This window comes from Giraffa tippelskirchi, chromosome 14 (assembly GCF_054371585.1).
Source record: "Giraffa tippelskirchi isolate mGirTip1 chromosome 14, T2T-mGirTip1v1.2.pri, whole genome shotgun sequence".
Taxonomy (NCBI): Eukaryota; Metazoa; Chordata; class Mammalia; order Artiodactyla; family Giraffidae; genus Giraffa; species Giraffa tippelskirchi.
The window spans coordinates 9,562,411-9,584,614 of record NC_137288.1 but is presented as its reverse complement, the minus strand read 5'-3'; the positions used below and the strand labels follow the sequence as shown (position 1 = coordinate 9,584,614).

At 54.3% G+C, this 22,204-nt stretch overlaps 2 protein-coding genes and 1 long non-coding RNA gene across 3 annotated transcripts in view; 2 read left to right on the top strand and 1 right to left on the bottom strand.

The window, feature by feature from the left end:
* LOC145534150 (uncharacterized) overlaps positions 1 to 22,204 on the bottom strand; it is a 694,441-nt gene that overhangs the window by 485,152 nt on the left and 187,085 nt on the right. Inside the window, exons 25-27 of the long non-coding RNA XR_014074276.1 lie at positions 15,109 to 15,220; positions 7,474 to 7,585; positions 2,177 to 2,288 (exon numbers count right to left, since the gene is read on the bottom strand). This is a non-coding gene — a long non-coding RNA (uncharacterized LOC145534150). The remainder of the gene's footprint in view (positions 1 to 2,176; positions 2,289 to 7,473; positions 7,586 to 15,108; positions 15,221 to 22,204) is intronic.
* On the top strand, positions 2,709 to 13,076 carry LOC145534015 (uncharacterized). The gene is made up of 4 exons (XM_081561379.1): positions 2,709 to 3,538; positions 8,825 to 11,458; positions 11,858 to 12,170; positions 12,424 to 13,076. The coding sequence occupies exons 2-4, from the start codon at positions 11,222 to 11,224 to the stop codon at positions 13,050 to 13,052; spliced, it is 1,179 nt and encodes a 392-aa protein (XP_081417505.1). The 5' UTR covers positions 2,709 to 3,538; positions 8,825 to 11,221; the 3' UTR covers positions 13,053 to 13,076.
* LOC145533984 (uncharacterized) lies at positions 18,320 to 20,818 on the top strand. Its single transcript, XM_081561344.1, has 3 exons — positions 18,320 to 19,102; positions 19,502 to 19,814; positions 20,068 to 20,818. Exons 1-3 carry the CDS (start codon positions 18,866 to 18,868, stop codon positions 20,694 to 20,696), a joined length of 1,179 nt encoding a protein of 392 aa, XP_081417470.1. The 5' UTR covers positions 18,320 to 18,865; the 3' UTR covers positions 20,697 to 20,818.

The following is a 22,204-nucleotide window of genomic DNA, read 5'->3' as shown; positions in this document are numbered from 1 at the left end:
GGAGCCATTAGAAGCTCAGCCACCCGCAGAAGCCGAGCTGGGACACTTGAACAGAATCTCAATGGAAACAGAGGAGCAGAAAGTTGGCTACTCTTTTCTATAAGAGAGGGAGACCTTCGAGTCTTCCTTTCGGTCCTCCAACTTGGATGCGGGGTCTCAAAACAGTCAGGAGGGGGAGTGCCTTTTCCTGGGTACCACGGCACATCCAGGCCTCGTTCTGCCCCATTCTGTGCTGTGTCAGCCCTGGATGGAATCTTTCTTTCTGAAGTCTCAGCGCACGAGCTCCACGTGATATCGGCCCCAGGTGGAAAGGCATGGAGCTGCTCGTAGGCCGACAGACCTAGGAAGCAGATGGGAGAATGACCACCACTCATGAGTGTTTTATGGACTCTCCAACTACTGTAAGACTCCATTGGAGAGTTCTCATTTGTACGTCATTTGAACTAGCCTTTGATATCTGAAAGGACGGTGTACGTCCTTTCAAGATACCATGTGCCAAACGAAGCCCTTTTGGCAACTGCCATCATTATCTCCAGGCAGGCATTGCTGTGTCAAGGGTGACATCTCAGCCAGAAGGCAGAGGCTGAGCTCGTCTTGTTGCACCAGCTCCCAAAAGAAGCCAAGAAAGGGAGCTGGAACAACAAACCACCCCAACACCCAGGAAAGCGTTCTTCATGACAGAAGGCTAGAAAATGACCCAACATCCTTGTGGCCCAGAACCCCTCTAGAAAATCACTGTTCCATAAAAAAGAGAAACACATGGGAAGTTCCAAGGAGAGGCAATGCCCATGGCCCGTGTACTTGAGAGACGGCCTGACCGCTCCGGGGAAGACACGCACCGACGGAACCCCTTGGGAAACAGCAGTGATAGTCCTCACCGTCGTAAGGGTTTCCTCTGGGGACAACCTGCCCGGGGCACCACACGAGGGAGCAGACCGGCTTCTCTTCCTCTGCCCCCACACCATTCACTCATGAAGGCAGCTCAGGTGTTCTCAGGCCCTGCCTGCCTGCCTGCCTGGCTCATCCGTGAGCTGTGACCACCTACAGGGCAGGACTCCACCTTCTCCTCTCTGTGTACCGTGAATCTGCACACAGTGGGCTTGCAGAACCTTAGGAGACTTGAGCCATTCCCACTCGAGCCAGAACCCTCCCCAGGAAGGAAAACAGCTGTGGAGTCATTTTGGCCCCAGCACTGGTTCGAAAGCCTGGCGCCTCCTACAGCCTCTACGGTGTGAAGAGGGAGGTCCCTTCTGACAGAGCTTTCCGGGTCTCAGATCTAAGCTGTTGTTTCACTGTCAGCTGTGTCTCTTCCGTTGCAGCCAGGTGGGCCACGCTGCTCCAAAGGAGCTCACAAGCTGAGTTTCAAGGGAGGTATAGAGAGGACAGGGATGGCTACAACGTACTGCAAACTGAGTGAGGGTCCCCACAATCCTCAGCAAAGGTCTGTGGTGTGCAAGTGGGGAGTAGAGGGCCCCCAAGTTCCAAAGGAAGGGAGGTAGTCGGGAGCTAAAGCCCTTGGCCGCTGTGGTAGTAGCTGCAGATGGCAGCTCGTCCACAGTGCACTTCGAATGAGGTCATATGAGCGGGACTCTGGAAATGGCTCCGAAATCGGGAGAAAGGGGTCAGGGTATGTGGGAATCCGGCGGGGGTGGGGGGTGGATGAAGGAAGGTGTCCCTCCTCTCTCCAGTGCAATTTGGTTTGGTGAGTCTCAAAGCTACCAGATGGCACTTCCCAAGTCAGGCCCCCGCAGGAATCAGGGTGGGCTGCGTGCCTCGGCCCCTGCCACAGGGACAAGCCACACCAGTGGCCTCCCTGAGCTCCAATGGCCGGATCTGGGGGTTCTGTCTGGGTGCACACCTCCTTGCTGTGGCCAAGTTCCCCCCTTCTCTGAGCACCAGCTTCATCCTCTCGAATGAGGACATCGATTGCTACCTTGGCACGTTACTCTCTTCATCCTGTGAAGACTCATTAGGCTTATCCTACAATTACTAGCTGGCCCGAAGAGATATCTCCTGAATCCTGATTAAGCTGGAGTCTCCCAGGCTCATCTGGCATGTCTTCCCTGAAGTCTGCCAAAACCCACACCCTTGCATTTCCAGGGACTCCCCTTAGCCAGCTGGGCAGAAAACCCAGCATGGTTCAAACAAGCTGACAGACAAGCGGGAGAGGACTCACGGGCAGACGGCTTCCCTCAGGTCTCGGGTGGAGCTCTGGGACCACAGCAGCAACGGGCCATCCCAGGCCCTGGGCTCAGCAGCGCCCTCATTCTCAGGCCGGCGGCTCTGCCCTGAGGGGAGCAGGAAGGTCACCAACTGCCGCAGGCGGGCCTCACGCCCCTCCCACTGCTGGAGCCTGACCTCCCCCGGCCCCACCCCTTCCCCTACCCCAGCAGGACGACAGCTCGTCTTCCCCTGGCTTCCAACGGGAGGCCCGGCCCTGGGCCCCGATTGGGCACTGCCCCAGCCCGGAGCCAATCACAGTGGCCAGGGAGGTGGAACGCACCGATTGGCCAGGGCCAGGTCATGTGACCATACTCCCCAGGAAACTCAAATATTACCAAGGTTCCCTAAGAAACCAATGAACAGAATTATCCAGTAAAGGCAAACCGTGCTTTTTAATGAGGCCAATGTCACAGAAAAAAAAAAAAATGCTTCACAATGAACTGCTCAAGGAAGCTACTAAATAAACTTTCAGAAAAGTTTAGTAGTTTTTTTTTTTTTTTTTTTAATAGGGTGACGGAGAGCTATACCTTTCCCGTCTATGTGAATTTAGGTTTAAACTAGATTTCCCTTGGCTATTATATAAGACAAAAAAACCCACATCCCCCCCTTTCACTCCCCCCCACCCCCAAAAAGTGTTTTAATCTATAGAATTTTTGTGTCCTCAGTTGTGTCTGATTCGCGGCAACTCACGAACTCTACACAGCCAGGCTCTTCCGTCCATGGAATTCAGGGCAATTTTTTCTGTCCCAGTAAATGCCCACCCTGGGTGATCCAAAGGCAAGGGCTCAGAGGCTCCTGAGAGACTAACTCCTTTCAGCTGAGCACAGAGCTGGCTCCTCACTGGGATGCCTGTGGCCTGGGGCTCCCTGAGGGGAGAGCAGCACTCGCCCCACCGTGTGGTCACTGCTGGAAGTGCAGGCTGCTCCTCACTCCCCCTTGACAGTGTCCCTGAGGGCAGAACAGTGTGAATCGAATCAAGGTGGAAATGCAAACTCCAATGCAACCAAACTCCCCACAAGGTCTCTAAAACCACTCAGGAACAGGGAATTGGAAACTGCAGGGGATGACAGGAATGGAGATGGAGACTTGACACCTTACACCGAGTTCACTTCCAGTTATCCCTAGACAAACTTTCCATGAAAACTTGCCACAAATCTCGAAGAACAATGAGCAGAAACCGGACACGTGCTTTGAGTCTTCACACACAAAACTAAAAGCCAGTCCACAAAAAAAAAAAACCCAGAGACTACAGTGGACTTTGCAAAATCAAAGATATCTACTGTGGGAAAGACCTCATGACAAAAGCAAAAGACAGGTCATACATCGCGAGACGAATGAGTGGAAACACAAAGCTTATCAAGGATGTGTCTCCAAACAGACAAAGAACACCAATGCAACAAGCCTGTGAAAACTAGGGAAAGGTCTGAAGGGACACCAGACTGAGGAAGACACACACAGAGGATCCCGGATGATGTCCAGCACTGAGGGCCTGAAGAAACAACGGTCTAGTTGCACCCCCTCAGGCCTGTGTGACCGTGGATGAGGCCTCTGTTTCCCGGTGGCTCTGAGAGATGGACAGGGAGGAAGGGGAAGAGAAGTCACTTGCATTTCTAATACTCACAGCAAAGTCTTCCAACGAGAAGGGAATTATCACCCCCACTGACAATGCCATTCACTGAAGTGATACCCAGCAGTCCATCTAACCCAGAAGGGAAGGATGGACCTGTTCTCACAAAACGGCGAGAGATGGAAGAAGGAAGATCAAGCCCACACCAATCACTGGAAAGAGAAGCTGTGCTCAGGGCTTGAAAGAATTCCTATTGGGAAAATGATGTCACAGCCCCACAAGGCAATCCACAGCTTCGATGCTATTCCTCCCAAAATGCCAATGCATTTTCGCACCGAACAAAGAATTGCAAAAGGGGTACGGAGACAGAAAAGAGCCTAAACTGTCAATACAATCCGACGAAAAAGCCCCGATACGGACATCCAAGGTTGTGTGAAAGGAAATTAGACGACCAAACTAGGATCCTCAGGAGAGTATCGGAGAAGGCAATGGCGACCCACTCCAGTACTCTTGCCTGGAAAACGTCCTGGACGGAGGAGCCTGGTAGGCTGCAGGCCATGGGGTCACGCAGAGTCAGACACGACTGAAGTGACTTAGCCGCAGCAGCAGCAGCAGGACAGTATGCTATTGGGAATACAACAACACACACAGATCCAGATCGATGGAATAAAGTGGAGGGTCCAGAAACAAACCCCAGCATCCATGGTCAACTCATCTCTGACACAGAAGGGGAGAATATCCAAATGGGAACAAGAAAGCCTCTTCAATCAATGTCCATGGGAAAACCAGACAGCTACATCTGAAGAACGCTATTGGTTTTGATCTCATACCACCTCAATATAGGGGGAAAACCTCACCCTAAAGACTGATGTCATGAGATAGCTAGAAAGAAGCGTAGGTCAAAGGCTCCTTAACATCAGAGTCTCCTTGCCATTTGCTGGGCGGAGGTCGAAATGGGTCTCTTCAAGTAAGGCAAAGAGGTACACGAAGTACACCCATGGGTTTCCATCCAATGGAACCTCTTCACAACAGAGAAGCTAAGCATTCACAAATGCAAAAGATAGGAAACAGAACATGAGAGACTCCTTGCAAGTGGTGTATCTGAGAAGGGGTTCATATGGAAAGAGACGAAGAATGCACAGCACTCAGATTCCAAGAAACACCACCACCACCACCCTTGACCCTTCCCCCATGACCAACTCCGACCTAAAGCCTTTCTCTCCCTCTAACCTATCCCTAAAACATAACCCTCATCTAATCATATACATGTGCATCCCTAGCATCCATCCATCCACACACGAGAGAGAAAGAGGAAGACACAGACGGAACTGAGAAAGGAAAAGAGAGGGACACAGCCAGAGAGAGACACGGAACCAAAGAGAGGAAAGGAGTCGACGGTCCAGACTTTTCCTCAATCTGCCTCGAAGGTAGAAGCAATGACAGCGCCCTTCCACCCCAGAAGGGGGAAAAGGACGGAAGGTTTGGAGAGGAAAAGACAAGAACGCAGGGAGCCATTAGAAGCTCAGCCACCCGCAGAAGCCGAGCTGGGACACTTGAACAGAATCTCAATGGAAACAGAGGAGCAGAAAGTTGGCTACTCTTTTCTATAAGAGAGGGAGACCTTCGAGTCTTCCTTTCGGTCCTCCAACTTGGATGCGGGGTCTCAAAACAGTCAGGAGGGGGAGTGCCTTTTCCTGGGTACCACGGCACATCCAGGCCTCGTTCTGCCCCATTCTGTGCTGTGTCAGCCCTGGATGGAATCTTTCTTTCTGAAGTCTCAGCGCACGAGCTCCACGTGATATCGGCCCCAGGTGGAAAGGCATGGAGCTGCTCGTAGGCCGACAGACCTAGGAAGCAGATGGGAGAATGACCACCACTCATGAGTGTTTTTTGGACTCTCCAACTACTGTAAGACTCCATTGGAGAGTTCTCATTTGTACGTCATTTGAACTAGCCTTTGATATCTGAAAGGACGGTGTACGTCCTTTCAAGATACCATGTGCCAAACGAAGCCCTTTTGGCAACTGCCATCATTATCTCCAGGCAGGCATTGCTGTGTCAAGGGTGACATCTCAGCCAGAAGGCAGAGGCTGAGCTCGTCTTGTTGCACCAGCTCCCAAAAGAAGCCAAGAAAGGGAGCTGGAACAACAAACCACCCCAACACCCAGGAAAGCGTTCTTCATGACAGAAGGCTAGAAAATGACCCAACATCCTTGTGGCCCAGAACCCCTCTAGAAAATCACTGTTCCATAAAAAAGAGAAACACATGGGAAGTTCCAAGGAGAGGCAATGCCCATGGCCCGTGTACTTGAGAGACGGCCTGACCGCTCCGGGGAAGACACGCACCGATGGAACCCCTTGGGAAACAGCAGTGATAGTCCTCACCGTCGTAAGGGTTTCCTCTGGGGACAACCTGCCCGGGGCACCACACGAGGGAGCAGACCGGCTTCTCTTCCTCTGCCCCCACACCATTCACTCATGAAGGCAGCTCAGGTGTTCTCATGCCCTGCCTGCCTGCCTGCCTGGCTCATCCGTGAGCTGTGACCACCTACAGGGCAGGACTCCACCTTCTCCTCTCTGTGTACCGTGAATCTGCACACAGTGGGCTTGCAGAACCTTAGGAGACTTGAGCCATTCCCACTCGAGCCAGAACCCTCCCCAGGAAGGAAAACAGCTGTGGAGTCGTTTTGGCCCCAGCACTGGTTCGAAAGCCTGGCGCCTCCTACAGCCTCTACGGTGTGAAGAGGGAGGTCCCTTCTGACAGAGCTTTCCGGGTCTCAGATCTAAGCTGTTGTTTCACTGTCAGCTGTGTCTCTTCCGTTGCAGCCAGGTGGGCCACGCTGCTCCAAAGGAGCTCACAAGCTGAGTTTCAAGGGAGGTATAGAGAGGACAGGGATGGCTACAACGTACTGCAAACTGAGTGAGGGTCCCCACAATCCTCAGCAAAGGTCTGTGGTGTGCAAGTGGGGAGTAGAGGGCCCCCAAGTTCCAAAGGAAGGGAGGTAGTCGGGAGCTAAAGCCCTTGGCCGCTGTGGTAGTAGCTGCAGATGGCAGCTCGTCCACAGTGCACTTCGAATGAGGTCATATGAGCGGGACTCTGGAAATGGCTCCGAAATCGGGAGAAAGGGGTCAGGGTATGTGGGAATCCGGCGGGGGTGGGGGGTGGATGAAGGAAGGTGTCCCTCCTCTCTCCAGTGCAATTTGGTTTGGTGAGTCTCAAAGCTACCAGATGGCACTTCCCAAGTCAGGCCCCCGCAGGAATCAGGGTGGGCTGCGTGCCTCGGCCCCTGCCACAGGGACAAGCCACACCAGTGGCCTCCCTGAGCTCCAATGGCCGGATCTGGGGGTTCTGTCTGGGTGCACACCTCCTTGCTGTGGCCAAGTTCCCCCCTTCTCTGAGCACCAGCTTCATCCTCTCGAATGAGGACATCGATTGCTACCTTGGCACGTTACTCTCTTCATCCTGTGAAGACTCATTAGGCTTATCCTACAATTACTAGCTGGCCCGAAGAGATATCTCCTGAATCCAGATTAAGCTGGAGTCTCCCAGGCTCATCTGGCATGTCTTCCCTGAAGTCTGCCAAAACCCACACCCTTGCATTTCCAGGGACTCCCCTTAGCCAGCTGGGCAGAAAACCCAGCATGGTTCAAACAAGCTGACAGACAAGCGGGAGAGGACTCACGGGCAGACGGCTTCCCTCAGGTCTCGGGTGGAGCTCTGGGACCACAGCAGCAACGGGCCATCCCAGGCCCTGGGCTCAGCAGCGCCCTCATTCTCAGGCCGGCGGCTCTGCCCTGAGGGGAGCAGGAAGGTCACCAACTGCCGCAGGCGGGCCTCACGCCCCTCCCACTGCTGGAGCCTGACCTCCCCCGGCCCCACCCCTTCCCCTACCCCAGCAGGACGACAGCTCGTCTTCCCCTGGCTTCCAACGGGAGGCCCGGCCCTGGGCCCCGATTGGGCACTGCCCCAGCCCGGAGCCAATCACAGTGGCCAGGGAGGTGGAACGCACCGATTGGCCAGGGCCAGGTCATGTGACCATACTCCCCAGGAAACTCAAGTATTACCAAACACAATGAACAGAATTATCCAGTAAAGGCAAACCGTGCTTTTTAATGAGGCCAATGTCACAGAAAAAAAAAAAAAATGCTTCACAATGAACTGCTCAAGGAAGCTACTAAATAAACTTTCAGAAAAGTTTAGTAGTTTTTTTTTTTTTTAATAGGGTGACGGAGAGCTATACCTTTCCCGTCTATGTGAATTTAGGTTTAAACTAGATTTCCCTTGGCTATTATATAAGACAAAAAAACCCACATCCCCCCCTTTCACTCCCCCCCACCCCCAAAAAGTGTTTTAATCTATAGAATTTTTGTGTCCTCAGTTGTGTCTGATTCGCGGCAACTCACGAACTCTACACAGCCAGGCTCTTCCGTCCATGGAATTCAGGGCAATTTTTTCTGTCCCAGTAAATGCCCACCCTGGGTGATCCAAAGGCAAGGGCTCAGAGGCTCCTGAGAGACTAACTCCTTTCAGCTGAGCACAGAGCTGGCTCCTCACTGGGATGCCTGTGGCCTGGGGCTCCCTGAGGGGAGAGCAGCACTCGCCCCACCGTGTGGTCACTGCTGGAAGTGCAGGCTGCTCCTCACTCCCCCTTGACAGTGTCCCTGAGGGCAGAACAGTGTGAATCGAATCAAGGTGGAAATGCAAACTCCAATGCAACCAAACTCCCCACAAGGTCTCTAAAACCACTCAGGAACAGGGAATTGGAAACTGCAGGGGATGACAGGAATGGAGATGGAGACTTGACACCTTACACCGAGTTCACTTCCAGTTATCCCTAGACAAACTTTCCATGAAAACTTGTCACAAATCTCGAAGAACAATGAGCAGAAACCGGACACGTGCTTTGAGTCTTCACACACAAAACTAAAAGCCAGTCCACAAAAAAAAAAAAAAAAACCCAGAGAATACAGTGGACTTTGCAAAATCAAAGATATCTACTGTGGGAAATACCTCACGACAAAAGCAAAAGACAGGTCATACATCGCGAGACGAATGAGTGGAAACACAAAGCTTATCAAGGATGTGTCTCCAAACAGACAAAGAACACCAACACAACAAGCCTGTGAAAACTAGGGAAAGGTCTGAAGGGACACCAGACTGAGGAAGACACACACAGAGGATCCCGGATGATGTCCAGCACTGAGGGCCTGAAGAAACAACAGTCTAGTTGCACCCCCTCAGGCCTGTGTGACCGTGGATGAGGCCTCTGTTTCCCGGTGGCTCTGAGAGACGGACAGGGAGGAAGGGGAAGAGAAGTCACTTGCATTTCTAATACTCACAGCAAAGTCTTCCAACGAGAAGGGAATTATCACCCCCACTGACAATGCCATTCACTGAAGTGATACCCACCAGTCCATCTAACCCAGAAGGGAAGGATGGACCTGTTCTCACAAAACGGCGAGAGATGGAAGAAGGAAGATCAAGCCCACACCAATCACTGGAAAGAGAAGCTGTGCTCAGGGCTTGAAAGAATTCCTATTGGGAAAATGATGTCACAGCCCCACAAGGCAATCCACAGCTTCGATGCTATTCCTCCCAAAATGCCAATGCATTTTCGCACCGAACAAAGAATTGCAAAAGGGGTACGGAGACAGAAAAGAGCCTAAACTGTCAATACAATCCGATGAAAAAGCCCCGATACGGACATCCAAGGTTGTGTGAAAGGAAATTAGACGACCAAACTAGGATCCTCAGGAGAGTATCGGAGAAGGCAATGGCGACCCACTCCAGTACTCTTGCCTGGAAAACGTCCTGGACGGAGGAGCCTGGTAGGCTGCAGGCCATGGGGTCACGCAGAGTCAGACACGACTGAAGTGACTTAGCCGCAGCAGCAGCAGCAGGACAGTATGCTATTGGGAATACAACAACACACACAGATCCAGATCGATGGAATAAAGTGGAGGGTCCAGAAACAAACCCCAGCATCCATGGTCAACTCATCTCTGACACAGAAGGGGAGAATATCCAAATGGGAACAAGAAAGCCTCTTCAATCAATGTCCATGGGAAAACCAGACAGCTACATCTGAAGAACGCTATTGGTTTTGATCTCATACCACCTCAATATAGGGGGAAAACCTCACCCTAAAGACTGATGTCATGAGATAGCTAGAAAGAAGCGTAGGTCAAAGGCTCCTTAACATCAGAGTCTCCTTGCCATTTGCTGGGCGGAGGTCGAAATGGGTCTCTTCAAGTAAGGCAAAGAGGTACACGAAGTACACCCATGGGTTTCCATCCAATGGAACCTCTTCACAACAGAGAAGCTAAGCATTCACAAATGCAAAAGATAGGAAACAGAACATGAGAGACTCCTTGCAAGTGGTGTATCTGAGAAGGGGTTCATATGGAAAGAGACGAAGAATGCACAGCACTCAGATTCCAAGAAACAACACCACCACCACCCTTGACCCTTCCCCCATGACCAACTCCGACCTAAAGCCTTTCTCTCCCTCTAACCTATCCCTAAAACATAACCCTCATCTAATCATATACATGTGCATCCCTAGCATCCATCCATCCACACACGAGAGAGAAAGAGGAAGACACAGACGGAACTGAGAAAGGAAAAGAGAGGGACACAGCCAGAGAGAGACACGGAACCAAAGAGAGGAAAGGAGTCGACGGTCCAGACTTTTCCTCAATCTGCCTCGAAGGTAGAAGCAATGACAGCGCCCTTCCACCCCAGAAGGGGGAAAAGGACGGAAGGTTTGGAGAGGAAAAGACAAGAACGCAGGGAGCCATTAGAAGCTCAGCCACCCGCAGAAGCCGAGCTGGGACACTTGAACAGAATCTCAATGGAAACAGAGGAGCAGAAATTTGGCTACTCTTTTCTATAAGAGAGGGAGACCTTCGAGTCTTCCTTTCGGTCCTCCAACTTGGATGCGGGGTCTCAAAACAGTCAGGAGGGGGAGTGCCTTTTCCTGGGTACCACGGCACATCCAGGCCTCGTTCTGCCCCATTCTGTGCTGTGTCAGCCCTGGATGGAATCTTTCTTTCTGAAGTCTCAGCGCACAAGCTCCACGTGATATCGGCCCCAGGTGGAAAGGCATGGAGCTGCTCGTAGGCCGACAGACCTAGGAAGCAGATGGGAGAATGACCACCACTCTGCAGATGGAGAGACTGGGGCAACCCTGAGGGGCATATGCTTGTCCAGGGCCACACCACTTATGAGAAGAAGGAGCCTGGTCTGAGAGCAGTGGGGTCCTCGGAGCTCAGGCCCTGGCTGAACCCAGGCCTCCCCAGGGCTGTGGGCTGGGCTGTGTGGGTGTCACTGTGCCTGCACATGGCCTAAGGGGGGTGGTCGAGCAGTCAGAAACCCAGAGATTCCCTTGGGAAGTTTTGGGGAAGGGACCTCAGCACGAACCCCAGGAGATGATGTCACCTGCCGGCAACAGAACCCAACAGAACCCGCAGCCCGGGTATCCAGGCCTCCAGAGCGGAGAGGAGCCCCCAGCCAGTTCACTGGCTGCCAGGATGTTCTGCTGTTTGCCCCTGCCCAGAGGCCGGGGCCTCAGGAGTGCTCACAGGCAGTGTGCGCGGGCACCCTGTCGACATTGGCTCAGGACACCCCCGAGAGGCCTCTGGCCCTTTGCCCGGAGAAACAGAAAGGTAACACGGGGAGCCCCAGGACGGACCAGGCCGCCTCTCCCATGCCACCCGGAAACAGCGGGTCCTTTGCCTGTGTGTGTGGATGCGGGTTTCTTGGGGTGTGTCTCCCTCAAGGAAGCCCAGGCGGATGTGGGGTCAGAAGCCTGCGGACAAGTTGTGTCCACACCCCAGGGGAGAGCAGGCTGGGCGGGATGGGGAGAGTGCGGGCAGCGGCGGCCGCCCAGGCGGACCTCACACCCTCAGGTGGGTCTCTTTCCTCCCGGGTGGGGATCTGAGCAGACACACGTCTCTGACCCTTCTGGGAAGAGAAGTTCGAGCAGGCAGAAGCAGCGGCTCCACTGCCCAGGCCCAGCTCGGAAAACTCCTAGCATGGCTGGCTGACGGTCACTGTCGTTGCAGAGCTTCCCACGTGATGAGGCCGAGGACGGGGACACCCCATCCACCTCCCGGAGGGAGGGGTCGGAGCACCACCCCCCCGCCCGTGAGGCCCAGTGCAGGCTCCAGGTGAGCGTGCCCACGGAGGCATCAGCCCCACCGGGGGAGAAGCGGAGGCGGGGAAGGCCTGCTGCCGAGACACCGCCCAGGATACACCCGGCGGCCCAGTCTGAGGCTGCCACGGAGCTCAGCACACCCGGCTCCGACCCAGAGTCCCGAGAACCCCGGCCTCTGAGGCAGCAGGAGGACCTGGAGCCCAGCACGCCAGAGCACAGAGGTGAGGACGCTGGGGCTGGTGCACGGGAGTGTGTGGGGAGGGGGTGCTGAGCTACACAGGGACGAGTCCCCGAAAGCTGCTGCTGGGCCTGCAGCAAGCGCTGGCCTCACACCCCCCCGCCCCCCATCTTGCACACTTCAGTCCCAAAAGACATCCGACGCTGGGTATTCTTTGGGAATCTCTTGGAAGCTTTCTGTCCCGGGAGACGCACATGCCAAGGCTGGCCTGTGGGCAAACTTTGCTTCTCCCCCAGCTCTAGCACTGGCCTCCAACTGGAACCAGGCTCCGCTTCCCAGACCTGTCCCTACAGAGGTGCTGGCTCCAGGTGCAGGACCCAGGGATCCACCGAGGGCAGATGGAGAACCGAGACTTGCCCTCGCAGAGACACCAGGCCAGCTGGGTACTGGCCAGCACACCGGGCAGATCGGATCTCCATGCCTGCAGGACCCCCAGCCCCAGGCACTGATGTCCCACCCCCTCAGCCAGAACCTCCACCTCCACGTGCACCTCTACCTGCTCGGGCTCTGGCAGGAGAACCCGAGGCAGAGGAGGAGTCACCGCCTCGGCAGGGAGAGCCTGCCCTGGCTCCCGCGCAACACCCAGACGCCCACGATGACTCACCCACCCCTGCAGGGAGAACGAGCCCCCGCTCTGGACAGACACCCAGAGCCCTTGCCGGAAACACCACGTCCAGGGGAGCGGTCGGCTCTGCAGCCTCCATCCCCGTCTGCTCACCGTGGACGCTGGCAACTCGGTCTGCCCCCAGGGGACATGGAGTTCCTTTCCCCTGAACTGCTTTGCATTTGCTTTGTTTCCACCTTTCTGGTGATGTTTTATTTTTTGTATGGTTTCCTGTACTTTTGTTGGTTAAGTTGGGATTAGTAAACTTTTTCATCATTGTTGCAATTTGGGAACACTGTTGTGTAACTCTGGTGATACTGTGTTACCATCACCACTTTGTAGTTTCAGACCCGTTTGATCTTTATGCCCCACCCCCCAACAAAGCCTGGATTCAAGGCAAGCACGCCCTGTTCATCCCTTCCCCCGATCCTGAACACAATTTCATCCTTTCTTTGTGCATTCCTTCCTATATTCTTGGTGTCCCCAATCAATGACTCTCAGTGAAATGACTGACGGAGTGTTTTTTGGACTCTCCAACTACTGTAAGACTCCATTGGAGAGTTCTCATTTGTACGTCATTTGAACTAGCCTTTGATATCTGAAAGGACGGTGTACGTCCTTTCAAGATACCATGTGCCAAACGAAGCCCTTTTGGCAACTGCCATCATTATCTCCAGGCAGGCATTGCTGTGTCAAGGGTGACATCTCAGCCAGAAGGCAGAGGCTGAGCTCGTCTTGTTGCACCAGCTCCCAAAAGAAGCCAAGAAAGGGAGCTGGAACAACAAACCACCCCAACACCCAGGAAAGCGTTCTTCATGACAGAAGGCTAGAAAATGACCCAACATCCTTGTGGCCCAGAACCCCTCTAGAAAATCACTGTTCCATAAAAAAGAGAAACACATGGGAAGTTCCAAGGAGAGGCAATGCCCATGGCCCGTGTACTTGAGAGACGGCCTGACCGCTCCGGGGAAGACACGCACCGACGGAACCCCTTGGGAAACAGCAGTGATAGTCCTCACCGTCGTAAGGGTTTCCTCTGGGGACAACCTGCCCGGGGCACCACACGAGGGAGCAGACCGGCTTCTCTTCCTCTGCCCCCACACCATTCACTCATGAAGGCAGCTCAGGTGTTCTCATGCCCTGCCTGCCTGCCTGCCTGGCTCATCCGTGAGCTGTGACCACCTACAGGGCAGGACTCCACCTTCTCCTCTCTGTGTACCGTGAATCTGCACACAGTGGGCTTGCAGAACCTTAGGAGACTTGAGCCATTCCCACTCGAGCCAGAACCCTCCCCAGGAAGGAAAACAGCTGTGGAGTCGTTTTGGCCCCAGCACTGGTTCGAAAGCCTGGCGCCTCCTACAGCCTCTACGGTGTGAAGAGGGAGGTCCCTTCTGACAGAGCTTTCCGGGTCTCAGATCTAAGCTGTTGTTTCACTGTCAGCTGTGTCTCTTCCGTTGCAGCCAGGTGGGCCACGCTGCTCCAAAGGAGCTCACAAGCTGAGTTTCAAGGGAGGTATAGAGAGGACAGGGATGGCTACAACGTACTGCAAACTGAGTGAGGGTCCCCACAATCCTCAGCAAAGGTCTGTGGTGTGCAAGTGGGGAGTAGAGGGCCCCCAAGTTCCAAAGGAAGGGAGGTAGTCGGGAGCTAAAGCCCTTGGCCGCTGTGGTAGTAGCTGCAGATGGCAGCTCGTCCACAGTGCACTTCGAATGAGGTCATATGAGCGGGACTCTGGAAATGGCTCCGAAATCGGGAGAAAGGGGTCAGGGTATGTGGGAATCCGGCGGGGGTGGGGGGTGGATGAAGGAAGGTGTCCCTCCTCTCTCCAGTGCAATTTGGTTTGGTGAGTCTCAAAGCTACCAGATGGCACTTCCCAAGTCAGGCCCCCGCAGGAATCAGGGTGGGCTGCGTGCCTCGGCCCCTGCCACAGGGACAAGCCACACCAGTGGCCTCCCTGAGCTCCAATGGCCGGATCTGGGGGTTCTGTCTGGGTGCACACCTCCTTGCTGTGGCCAAGTTCCCCCCTTCTCTGAGCACCAGCTTCATCCTCTCGAATGAGGACATCGATTGCTACCTTGGCACGTTACTCTCTTCATCCTGTGAAGACTCATTAGGCTTATCCTACAATTACTAGCTGGCCCGAAGAGATATCTCCTGAATCCAGATTAAGCTGGAGTCTCCCAGGCTCATCTGGCATGTCTTCCCTGAAGTCTGCCAAAACCCACACCCTTGCATTTCCAGGGACTCCCCTTAGCCAGCTGGGCAGAAAACCCAGCATGGTTCAAACAAGCTGACAGACAAGCGGGAGAGGACTCACGGGCAGACGGCTTCCCTCAGGTCTCGGGTGGAGCTCTGGGACCACAGCAGCAACGGGCCATCCCAGGCCCTGGGCTCAGCAGCGCCCTCATTCTCAGGCCGGCGGCTCTGCCCTGAGGGGAGCAGGAAGGTCACCAACTGCCGCAGGCGGGCCTCACGCCCCTCCCACTGCTGGAGCCTGACCTCCCCCGGCCCCACCCCTTCCCCTACCCCAGCAGGACGACAGCTCGTCTTCCCCTGGCTTCCAACGGGAGGCCCGGCCCTGGGCCCCGATTGGGCACTGCCCCAGCCCGGAGCCAATCACAGTGGCCAGGGAGGTGGAACGCACCGATTGGCCAGGGCCAGGTCATGTGACCATACTCCCCAGGAAACTCAAGTATTACCAAGGTTCCCTAAGAAACCAATGAACAGAATTATCCAGTAAAGGCAAACCGTGCTTTTTAATGAGGCCAATGTCACAGAAAAAAAAAAAAAATGCTTCACAATGAACTGCTCAAGGAAGCTACTAAATAAACTTTCAGAAAAGTTTAGTAGTTTTTTTTTTTTTTAATAGGGTGACGGAGAGCTATACCTTTCCCGTCTATGTGAATTTAGGTTTAAACTAGATTTCCCTTGGCTATTATATAAGACAAAAAAACCCACATCCCCCCCTTTCACTCCCCCCCAACCCCAAAAAGTGTTTTAATCTATAGAATTTTTGTGTCCTCAGTTGTGTCTGATTCGCGGCAACTCACGAACTCTACACAGCCAGGCTCTTCCGTCCATGGAATTCAGGGCAATTTTTTCTGTCCCAGTAAATGCCCACCCTGGGTGATCCAAAGGCAAGGGCTCAGAGGCTCCTGAGAGACTAACTCCTTTCAGCTGAGCACAGAGCTGGCTCCTCACTGGGATGCCTGTGGCCTGGGGCTCCCTGAGGGGAGAGCAGCACTCGCCCCACCGTGTGGTCACTGCTGGAAGTGCAGGCTGCTCCTCACTCCCCCTTGACAGTGTCCCTGAGGGCAGAACAGTGTGAATCGAATCAAGGTGGAAATGCAAACTCCAATGCAACCAAACTCCCCACAAGGTCTCTAAAACCACTCAGGAACAGGGAATTGGAAACTGCAGGGGATGACAGGAATGGAGATGGAGACTTGACACCTTACACCGAGTTCACTTCCAGTTATCCCTAGACAAACTTTCCATGAAAACTTGTCACAAATCTCGAAGAACAATGAGCAGAAACCGGACACGTGCTTTGAGTCTTCACACACAAAACTAAAAGCCAGTCCACAAAAAAAAAAAAAACCCAGAGAATACAGTGGACTTTGCAAAATCAAAGATATCTACTGTGGGAAATACCTCACGACAAAAGCAAAAGACAGGTCATACATCGCGAGACGAATGAGTGGAAACACAAAGCTTATCAAGGATGTGTCTCCAAACAGACAAAGAACACCAACACAACAAGCCTGTGAAAACTAGGGAAAGGTCTGAAGGGACACCAGACTGAGGAAGACACACACAGAGGATCCCGGATGATGTCCAGCACTGAGGGCCTGAAGAAACAACAGTCTAGTTGCACCCCCTCAGGCCTGTGTGACCGTGGATGAGGCCTCTGTTTCCCGGTGGCTCTGAGAGACGGACAGGGAGGAAGGGGAAGAGAAGTCACTTGCATTTCTAATACTCACAGCAAAGTCTTCCAACGAGAAGGGAATTATCACCCCCACTGACAATGCCATTCACTGAAGTGATACCCACCAGTCCATCTAACCCAGAAGGGAAGGATGGACCTGTTCTCACAAAACGGCGAGAGATGGAAGAAGGAAGATCAAGCCCACACCAATCACTGGAAAGAGAAGCTGTGCTCAGGGCTTGAAAGAATTCCTATTGGGAAAATGATGTCACAGCCCCACAAGGCAATCCACAGCTTCGATGCTATTCCTCCCAAAATGCCAATGCATTTTCGCACCGAACACAGAATTGCAAAAGGGGTACGGAGACAGAAAAGAGCCTAAACTGTCAATACAATCCGATGAAAAAGCCCCGATACGGACATCCAAGGTTGTGTGAAAGGAAATTAGACGACCAAACTAGGATCCTCAGGAGAGTATCGGAGAAGGCAATGGCGACCCACTCCAGTACTCTTGCCTGGAAAACGTCCTGGACGGAGGAGCCTGGTAGGCTGCAGGCCATGGGGTCACGCAGAGTCAGACACGACTGAAGTGACTTAGCCGCAGCAGCAGCAGCAGGACAGTATGCTATTGGGAATACAACAACACACACAGATCCAGATCGATGGAATAAAGTGGAGGGTCCAGAAACAAACCCCAGCATCCATGGTCAACTCATCTCTGACACAGAAGGGGAGAATATCCAAATGGGAACAAGAAAGCCTCTTCAATCAATGTCCATGGGAAAACCAGACAGCTACATCTGAAGAACGCTATTGGTTTTGATCTCATACCACCTCAATATAGGGGGAAAACCTCACCCTAAAGACTGATGTCATGAGATAGCTAGAAAGAAGCGTAGGTCTAAGGCTCCTTAACATCAGAGTCTCCTTGCCATTTGCTGGGCGGAGGTCGAAATGGGTCTCTTCAAGTAAGGCAAAGAGGTACACGAAGTACACCCATGGGTTTCCATCCAATGGAACCTCTTCACAACAGAGAAGCTAAGCATTCACAAATGCAAAAGATAGGAAACAGAACATGAGAGACTCCTTGCAAGTGGTGTATCTGAGAAGGGGTTCATATGGAAAGAGACGAAGAATGCACAGCACTCAGATTCCAAGAAACAACACCACCACCACCCTTGACCCTTCCCCCATGACCAACTCCGACCTAAAGCCTTTCTCTCCCTCTAACCTATCCCTAAAACATAACCCTCATCTAATCATATACATGTGCATCCCTAGCATCCATCCATCCACACACGAGAGAGAAAGAGGAAGACACAGACGGAACTGAGAAAGGAAAAGAGAGGGACACAGCCAGAGAGAGACACGGAACCAAAGAGAGGAAAGGAGTCGACGGTCCAGACTTTTCCTCAATCTGCCTCGAAGGTAGAAGCAATGACAGCGCCCTTCCACCCCAGAAGGGGGAAAAGGACGGAAGGTTTGGAGAGGAAAAGACAAGAACGCAGGGAGCCATTAGAAGCTCAGCCACCCGCAGAAGCCGAGCTGGGACACTTGAACAGAATCTCAATGGAAACAGAGGAGCAGAAATTTGGCTACTCTTTTCTATAAGAGAGGGAGACCTTCGAGTCTTCCTTTCGGTCCTCCAACTTGGATGCGGGGTCTCAAAACAGTCAGGAGGGGGAGTGCCTTTTCCTGGGTACCACGGCACATCCAGGCCTCGTTCTGCCCCATTCTGTGCTGTGTCAGCCCTGGATGGAATCTTTCTTTCTGAAGTCTCAGCGCACAAGCTCCACGTGATATCGGCCCCAGGTGGAAAGGCATGGAGCTGCTCGTAGGCCGACAGACCTAGGAAGCAGATGGGAGAATGACCACCACTCTGCAGATGGAGAGACTGGGGCAACCCTGAGGGGCATATGCTTGTCCAGGGCCACACCACTTATGAGAAGAAGGAGCCTGGTCTGAGAGCAGTGGGGTCCTCGGAGCTCAGGCCCTGGCTGAACCCAGGCCTCCCCAGGGCTGTGGGCTGGGCTGTGTGGGTGTCACTGTGCCTGCACATGGCCTAAGGGGGGTGGTCGAGCAGTCAGAAACCCAGAGATTCCCTTGGGAAGTTTTGGGGAAGGGACCTCAGCACGAACCCCAGGAGATGATGTCACCTGCCGGCAACAGAACCCAACAGAACCCGCAGCCCGGGTATCCAGGCCTCCAGAGCGGAGAGGAGCCCCCAGCCAGTTCACTGGCTGCCAGGATGTTCTGCTGTTTGCCCCTGCCCAGAGGCCGGGGCCTCAGGAGTGCTCACAGGCAGTGTGCGCGGGCACCCTGTCGACATTGGCTCAGGACACCCCCGAGAGGCCTCTGGCCCTTTGCCCGGAGAAACAGAAAGGTAACACGGGGAGCCCCAGGACGGACCAGGCCGCCTCTCCCATGCCACCCGGAAACAGCGGGTCCTTTGCCTGTGTGTGTGGATGCGGGTTTCTTGGGGTGTGTCTCCCTCAAGGAAGCCCAGGCGGATGTGGGGTCAGAAGCCTGCGGACAAGTTGTGTCCACACCCCAGGGGAGAGCAGGCTGGGCGGGATGGGGAGAGTGCGGGCAGCGGCGGCCGCCCAGGCGGACCTCACACCCTCAGGTGGGTCTCTTTCCTCCCGGGTGGGGATCTGAGCAGACACACGTCTCTGACCCTTCTGGGAAGAGAAGTTCGAGCAGGCAGAAGCAGCGGCTCCACTGCCCAGGCCCAGCTCGGAAAACTCCTAGCATGGCTGGCTGACGGTCACTGTCGTTGCAGAGCTTCCCACGTGATGAGGCCGAGGACGGGGACACCCCATCCACCTCCCGGAGGGAGGGGTCGGAGCACCACCCCCCCGCCCGTGAGGCCCAGTGCAGGCTCCAGGTGAGCGTGCCCACGGAGGCATCAGCCCCACCGGGGGAGAAGCGGAGGCGGGGAAGGCCTGCTGCCGAGACACCGCCCAGGATACACCCGGCGGCCCAGTCTGAGGCTGCCACGGAGCTCAGCACACCCGGCTCCGACCCAGAGTCCCGAGAACCCCGGCCTCTGAGGCAGCAGGAGGACCTGGAGCCCAGCACGCCAGAGCACAGAGGTGAGGACGCTGGGGCTGGTGCACGGGAGTGTGTGGGGAGGGGGTGCTGAGCTACACAGGGACGAGTCCCCGAAAGCTGCTGCTGGGCCTGCAGCAAGCGCTGGCCTCACACCCCCCCGCCCCCCATCTTGCACACTTCAGTCCCAAAAGACATCCGACGCTGGGTATTCTTTGGGAATCTCTTGGAAGCTTTCTGTCCCGGGAGACGCACATGCCAAGGCTGGCCTGTGGGCAAACTTTGCTTCTCCCCCAGCTCTAGCACTGGCCTCCAACTGGAACCAGGCTCCGCTTCCCAGACCTGTCCCTACAGAGGTGCTGGCTCCAGGTGCAGGACCCAGGGATCCACCGAGGGCAGATGGAGAACCGAGACTTGCCCTCGCAGAGACACCAGGCCAGCTGGGTACTGGCCAGCACACCGGGCAGATCGGATCTCCATGCCTGCAGGACCCCCAGCCCCAGGCACTGATGTCCCACCCCCTCAGCCAGAACCTCCACCTCCACGTGCACCTCTACCTGCTCGGGCTCTGGCAGGAGAACCCGAGGCAGAGGAGGAGTCACCGCCTCGGCAGGGAGAGCCTGCCCTGGCTCCCGCGCAACACCCAGACGCCCACGATGACTCACCCACCCCTGCAGGGAGAACGAGCCCCCGCTCTGGACAGACACCCAGAGCCCTTGCCGGAAACACCACGTCCAGGGGAGCGGTCGGCTCTGCAGCCTCCATCCCCGTCTGCTCACCGTGGACGCTGGCAACTCGGTCTGCCCCCAGGGGACATGGAGTTCCTTTCCCCTGAACTGCTTTGCATTTGGTTTGTTTCCACCTTTCTGGTGATGTTTTATTTTTTGTATGGTTTCCTGTACTTTTGTTGGTTAAGTTGGGATTAGTAAACTTTTTCATCATTGTTGCAATTTGGGAACACTGTTGTGTAACTCTGGTGATACTGTGTTACCATCACCACTTTGTAGTTTCAGACCCGTTTGATCTTTATGCCCCACCCCCCAACAAAGCCTGGATTCAAGGCAAGCACGCCCTGTTCATCCCTTCCCCCGATCCTGAACACAATTTCATCCTTTCTTTGTGCATTCCTTCCTATATTCTTGGTGTCCCCAATCAATGACTCTCAGTGAAATGACTGACGGAGTGTTTTTTGGACTCTCCAACTACTGTAAGACTCCATTGGAGAGTTCTCATTTGTACGTCATTTGAACTAGCCTTTGATATCTGAAAGGACGGTGTACGTCCTTTCAAGATACCATGTGCCAAACGAAGCCCTTTTGGCAACTGCCATCATTATCTCCAGGCAGGCATTGCTGTGTCAAGGGTGACATCTCAGCCAGAAGGCAGAGGCTGAGCTCGTCTTGTTGCACCAGCTCCCAAAAGAAGCCAAGAAAGGGAGCTGGAACAACAAACCACCCCAACACCCAGGAAAGCGTTCTTCATGACAGAAGGCTAGAAAATGACCCAACATCCTTGTGGCCCAGAACCCCTCTAGAAAATCACTGTTCCATAAAAAAGAGAAACACATGGGAAGTTCCAAGGAGAGGCAATGCCCATGGCCCGTGTACTTGAGAGACGGCCTGACCGCTCCGGGGAAGACACGCACCGACGGAACCCCTTGGGAAACAGCAGTGATAGTCCTCACCGTCGTAAGGGTTTCCTCTGGGGACAACCTGCCCGGGGCACCACACGAGGGAGCAGACCGGCTTCTCTTCCTCTGCCCCCACACCATTCACTCATGAAGGCAGCTCAGGTGTTCTCATGCCCTGCCTGCCTGCCTGCCTGGCTCATCCGTGAGCTGTGACCACCTACAGGGCAGGACTCCACCTTCTCCTCTCTGTGTACCGTGAATCTGCACACAGTGGGCTTGCAGAACCTTAGGAGACTTGAGCCATTCCCACTCGAGCCAGAACCCTCCCCAGGAAGGAAAACAGCTGTGGAGTCGTTTTGGCCCCAGCACTGGTTCGAAAGCCTGGCGCCTCCTACAGCCTCTACGGTGTGAAGAGGGAGGTCCCTTCTGACAGAGCTTTCCGGGTCTCAGATCTAAGCTGTTGTTTCACTGTCAGCTGTGTCTCTTCCGTTGCAGCCAGGTGGGCCACGCTGCTCCAAAGGAGCTCACAAGCTGAGTTTCAAGGGAGGTATAGAGAGGACAGGGATGGCTACAACATACTGCAAACTGAGTGAGGGTCCCCACAATCCTCAGCAAAGGTCTGTGGTGTGCAAGTGGGGAGTAGAGGGCCCCCAAGTTCCAAAGGAAGGGAGGTAGTCGGGAGCTAAAGCCCTTGGCCGCTGTGGTAGTAGCTGCAGATGGCAGCTCGTCCACAGTGCACTTCGAATGAGGTCATATGAGCGGGACTCTGGAAATGGCTCCGAAATCGGGAGAAAGGGGTCAGGG